General features: G+C 30.1%; 1 protein-coding gene across 1 annotated transcript; it reads left to right on the top strand.

Moving 5' to 3' along the window:
* Nucleotides 1-340: 340 nt before the first annotated feature.
* Nucleotides 341-1,280, top strand: LOC149163326 (homeobox-leucine zipper protein HAT2-like). The gene is made up of 3 exons (XM_089429083.1): nt 341-616; nt 713-771; nt 1,034-1,280. The coding sequence occupies exons 1-3, from the start codon at nt 341-343 to the stop codon at nt 1,278-1,280; spliced, it is 582 nt and encodes a 193-aa protein (XP_089285209.1).
* Nucleotides 1,281-6,273: the final 4,993 nt, after the last annotated feature.

The raw sequence follows: 6,273 nt of genomic DNA, 5'->3' as shown, positions 1-6,273 counted from the left end.
TGTGTTCAACCATTTGCCAAGTGTTTTTCGACACCTATAAGGATTACCTGAGTGATTTCCTATGCATTACTAATTCTCAAGTGATTTGAAGGTGGTTGCATTACTAATTCAACAATGCAGTTTTTACTATTGATAGTCGTGATGATGTATGTCTCTGTGGGCACTGCAAACTGTGATTTTGTGATAAAAGCCGCAAGAGAATGAGGAAGTCTAGCGACATCAAGCAGAAGCACCTTGATTGGATCTTCACCACCTGATTGCAAGTTGAAATGCTGCAGATGCACTCCCTGTGTGAGAGTAAAAGTTCCCATTCATCCTGGCACCATTAGGTAGCTGTGTCATGGCGAACCGATGTTTATCCAACGAAGATGCAGGCAACATTGATGTGTCATTGCCCAACAACATCGTGGATTCCAAGGCGATTAACCTTAGGAACAGCTATTTGGAGATCAAGCGAAGACGGGATGATGGTGAGGATTTGGAGAATGGTCGAGTTTGGTTGAGGGTGCTCAGCGATGTAGAAGAGGAGGGTTGTTCGAGGAAGAAGCTTAGACTGTCCAGAGAACAATGTGCTATTTTTGAAGAAAGCTTTAGAAAGAATAGGGTGCCCGAACCTGTAAGTTTCTATACACAATATTCACTTACAGGTTACTGCTCTATCATTTATGTTTTGTCATGATTTTGGCTAATGTAACTTTTTCTTCTTTTGTAGAAGGAAAAGCATGCATTGGCCTTACAGTTGAATCTCTGCCATCGACAAGTTGAGGTGTGGTTCTAGAATAGACAAGCAAGGTTAGCTCTAGTCCTTTATTGATTCATTGTATTTTGCATGTCGAAATTCATATGGAAAGTTCCATTTTGGAATCAACAGCTACATAATTTGGCATGTAACTATGAAGAATGACTTGGAAATCAATTGTTGTGCAAATTTATAGTTTGGAAAACTTTTGATCGAATGGGGACCCTATTGTGTTGACAATTTTATTGACTCATTTCTATTATAGGTTAATTAAATGTTATGAATTTGTTTCAGGACGAAGCTTAAGAAAATGGAAATGGACTACGAGCTTCTGAAGAGATATAATGAGGCACTTACAAACGAGAACAGAAAACTTCGCATAGAGCTAGAAAAACTGAAAGCTTTAAAAATGTCACCACCTCTCAGGCCTGCGTTAACCGTTACCATGTGCCCCTCCTATGAAAGAGTTTCAGCAATTGACAATAGTAGCCACTTAAATTTGGCGAAATCTAGGTCTATGTTTTTACGCATCTCCTTCTAGCATTGAATTGTTGGGTATTGATCAGAGTTTCTTTACCCGTAGTCATTGTTTAACAATGTTGGACACCGTCTCTTTGTCAAACATTTTAGGTTTTCTCTAAAGGTTCACTTTATGAAACATTTAGGGTTTCAGTATATTTTTTATTAATTGACTTCGGTTTAGAAAGCACTCAAGTCTCTGTTAATTTATTGAATGAGATGAGGCATCTTGATAAACCAAGGAACGTATAGCTGTACAGAGTGGGAGTCTATGAAATAAACATTGTATGTAAAATTCAAATGTTTATGTGAGATCATCTCTTTCTCCAAACCTTCTTGTGTTTATGAATTTTCTCCTTTTTTTATTATCAATCTAAACATGTATAATAATTATTTTCATTTATTATTATTTTTAATAAAATACGATGACAATTTCTCTATTCATGCTCATAGTAAAAGTAAAAGTCATCGTTATCGCTAAAAGCAGTACTTATTGACTAGTCAATGCATGCATATTAATGCCTACTTAATAACTATCATTAACATGATTTTTTCTTTCAAGGTTTCATGTTTGAGTTATACAACATAAGCAAGACACATGAAAATATTGTTATTGTAAAATGATTTAATAAATAAAAGATCTTTTTAGGTTATTTTATCATTATTTTAAAAATGTTATAAAATTATGATTTTATTAATCATTGTTAATTTTTTTAAATTTATTGATTTTATTAATCATTGTTTAGTTTGAACAATACAACTTATTTCTATTCATGATCTTAAACCTATTAAAAAAACTTAATGTTTTTGTAAGCCTGGACCACTCATCTCGAGTCACTTACAGTGTGAGTTTTACCCTTTAGTGCCCTTGGTTCCAGCCCTCAAGTCCCAACACTTATACATGGAGTTTTGTGCTTTTTAAAAATGTTTATAGTGTGAGCTTTACCCTTTAGTGCCCCTCATTCCAGCGCTAAAGTCCCAATACTTTTATATAAATTGGGTTCATAATATTAGTCCCTTGGGTTTAATATTATTCCCTTGTGTTCATAATCCCTCAGGGTTTTAGTATTAATCCCTTGGGTTTATTATTCCTTTGGGTTTATAATATCAATCCCTTTGGGTTTATTATTCCTTTAGGTTTATAATATCAATCATGGTCAAACATTGTCAATCATATCCAACCATGGTCAACCATGGTTGAATGTCTCATTGTGACAAGAATTGTCTCACCATGAAAATAAACCATGCTTATTTTAGTGTTTGTAGTATTTATATTTGGGTTTACCAATGTTGGGTTTATAATATTAGGCCCTTGGGTTTAATATTATTCCTTTGGGTTCATAATCCCTTAGGGTTTTAGTATTAATCCCTTCGGTTTATTATTCCTTTGAGTTTATAATATTAATCCCTTGGGTTTATTATTCCCTTAGGCTTATAATATCAATGATGGTCAATCATTGTCAATCATAGCCAACCATGGTTGAATGTCGCATTGTGACAAGGATTGTCTCACCATGAAAATAAACCATGTTTATTTTAGTGTTTGTAATATTTATATTTGGGTTTACCAATGTTGGGTTTTTAATATTAGTCCCTTGGGTTTAATATTATTTCCTTGGGTTTATTATTAACTTGGGTTTAAAATATTAATCATGGTCAACCATAACTGACCATGGTCAACTATGGTCAATCATGGTCAACCATAACAACCATGGTCAACTGTGGTCAATCATGGTCCGATCTCACATTATGAAAAAAATTGTCTCCACTTAGGGTTTATATAACTTGGGTTCATAATATTAGTCCCTTGGGTTTAATATTATTCCCTTAGGTTCATAATCCCTTGGGGTTTTAGTATTAATCCCTTGGGTTTATTGTTCCTTGGGTTTATAATATTAATAATCCCTTTAGTTTATTAATCCTTTGACTCTAAAATATTAATTCTTAGGATTTATTAATTCAACCGTGTTTATTTTAGTATTTTTAATATTTATCTTAGGGTTTGTATACCTTGGGTTTATAATATTAGTCCATTTTGTTTAATATTATTCTCTTAGGTTCATAATCCCATGGGGTTGTAATATTAATTCCTTCGGTTTATTGTTCTTTGTGTTTATAATATCAAGCATGTGGGTTTATTATTCTCAAGTCAACCATGGTCTAGCATGGAATTATGATAATGATTGTCTCAATATGAAAATCAACGATGGTGAATCATGTTTATTTTTGTGTTTAAAATATTTATCTTAGGGTTTATATACATTGGGCTTATAATATTAGTCCCTTGGGTTTAATATTATTCCCTTCGATTCATAATCCCTTAGGGTTATAGTATTAATCCGTTGGGTTTATTATTCCTTTGGATTTCTAATATCAATCCCTTGGGTTTATTATTCCTTTAGGTTTATAATATCAATCATGGTCAACCATTGTCAATCATAGCCAAACATGGTCAACGATGGTTGAATGTCGCATTCTGACAAGGATTGTCTCACCATGAAAATAAACCATGTTTATTTTAGTGTTTGTAATATTTATATTTGGGTTTACCAATGTTGGGTTTATAATATTAGTCCCTTAGGTTTAATATTATTCCCTTGGGTTCATAACCCCTATTTTAGTATTAATCCCTTGGGTTTATTATTCCTTTGGGTTTATAATATCAATCCCTTGGGTTTATTATTCCCTTAGGTTTATAATATCAATGATGGTCAACCATTTTCAATCATATCCAACCATGGTAAACCATGGTTGAATGTCTCATTGTGACAAAGATTGTCTCACCATGAAAATAAACCATGTTTATTTTAGTGTTTGTAATATTTATATTTGGGTTTACCAATGTTGGGTTTTTAGTATTAGTCCCTTGGGTTTAATATTATTCCTTTGGGTTCATAATCCCTTGGGTTTATGTTTCCCTTGGGTTTATAATATCAATCCCTTGAGTTTATTATTAACTTGGGTTTATACTAGCACAACCACATTTACCAATGTGGTTGATATATGTCGATAGACGTATATGAAGCATATATACAACCACATTTTCCAATGTGGTTGATATACGTCGATAGGCTTATATCAACCACATTAATAATTATTATGTGATTATTAATAACTATATAAATAATAACAACTATATTAGAATTGTGATAAGTGAATTATTATGTATATTGTTTTAAAGATTAACTATGTATGATTATTGATAACTATATAAATAATAACAGCTATACTCTTATATATTTATGATTAATATATATTAATATTATAATAATAACATTAATCATAATAACATTAATATTAACCCTTGGGTTCTAGTATTAATCCATTGGATTTATGTTTCCATTGGGTTCATAATATCAATCCCTTGGGTTTATTATTAACTTGGGTTTATAATATCAATCATGGTTAACCATAACCAAACATGGTCAATTGTGGTCAATCATGGTCTAATCTCACATTATGAAACAAATTGTCTCCACTTAGGGTTTACATACCTTGGGATTATAATATTAGCCCATTGGGTTTAATATTATTCCCTTAGGTTCATAATCCCTCGGGGTTTTAGTATTAATACCTTGGGTTTATTGTTCCTTTGGGTTTATAATATCAATCTCTTGGGTTTATTATTCTACGGTCAACCATGGTCAACCATGGTCCAACATGGAATTGTGATCAAGATTGTCTCAATATGAAAATAAACGATGGTTAATCATGTTTATTTTTGTGTTTATAATATTTATCTTAGGTTTTATATACATTGGGTTTATAATATTAGTCCCTTGGGTTTAATATTATTCCCTTGGGTTCATAATCCCTTAGGATTTTAGTATTAATCCCTTGGGTTTATTATTCCTTTGGGTTTATAATATCAATCCCTTTGGGTTTATTATTCCCTAAGGTTTATAATATCAATCATGGTCAACGATTTTAAATCATAGCCAACCATGGTCAACCATGGTTGAATGTTGCATTGTGACAAGGATTGTCTCACCATGAAAATAAAGCATATTTATTTTAGTGTTTCTAATACTTATATTAGGGATTACTAATGTTGGGTTTATAATATTAGTCTCTTGGGTTTAATATTGTTTCCTTTGTTTCATAATCCCTTGGAGTTTTAATATTAATTGCTTGGGTTTATTATTAACTTGGGTTTATAATATCAATCATGACCAACTTTATTAATCTCGTGTTTGTAATATTGATCCCTTATGCTTCTTGATCCCTTAGGTTTTTAATATTTATCTCTTGGGTTCACTAATTCCTTGGGTCTATAATATTAAACGGTTGGGTTTATTAGTTCCTTAGGTTTATAATATTAATAATCCCTTTAGTTTATTATCCCTTGAGTTTAAAATATTAATTCTTAGGCTTTATTAATTCAACCATGTTTGTTTTAGTATTTTTAATATTTATATTAGGGTTTGTATCCCTCGGGTTTATAATATTATTCCCCCGGGCTCGTAATCCCTTGGGGTTTTAGTATTAATCCCTTGGCTAATAATAATATAGTAGTATAATAATAATAATAACAACATAATAAATATATTATATTATTATAATAATAATACAATATAATATAATGCTTATTATTATTATAACCGTAACAATTATTATATTATTATAATAATCATAAACATATAAATATAACCATAATATTATTATTATAATAATAATAAATATATAAATATATGGTTCTTATTATTTATTATTTATATAGTTATTAATAATTAGTTGGTCTTTAAAAATAATACATTTAATTCCATTTTATCACAATTCTAATTATTATTAGATCAGGATTGTTAGTATGAGTTAATATTATAATAATAATCTATTATTATTATTATTAATTAATATTACTAATATTATTATGATTAATATTATTATTATAATGTTAATATAATAATCATAAATAGTTTATCTTTAAAACAATATACATAATAATTCACTTATCACAATTCTAATTATTAGTGGATCATAGTTATTATTATGAATTAATATTATTATTATTATAA

Source organism: Pinus tabuliformis, chromosome 5_1, assembly GCF_031772625.1.
Source record: "Pinus tabuliformis cultivar Carrire ecotype Pingquan chromosome 5_1, CPIR1, whole genome shotgun sequence".
Classification (NCBI taxonomy): domain Eukaryota; kingdom Viridiplantae; phylum Streptophyta; class Pinopsida; order Pinales; family Pinaceae; genus Pinus; species Pinus tabuliformis.
The sequence above is the reverse complement of the archived record's forward strand: the minus strand, read 5'-3'. Positions and strand labels throughout refer to the sequence as shown.

Bases quoted from the DNA above. Each gene is read 5' to 3' on its own strand.
- LOC149163326 (XM_089429083.1), top strand. From the start codon at position 341: ATGGCGAACCGATGTTTATCCAACGAAGATGCAGGCAACATTGATGTG. The intron at 617-712 runs GTAAGTTTCTAT...CTTCTTTTGTAG, and splicing joins AGAATAGGGTGCCCGAACCT to AAGGAAAAGCATGCATTGGC. The intron at 772-1,033 runs GTTCTAGAATAG...AATTTGTTTCAG, and splicing joins CATCGACAAGTTGAGGTGTG to GACGAAGCTTAAGAAAATGG.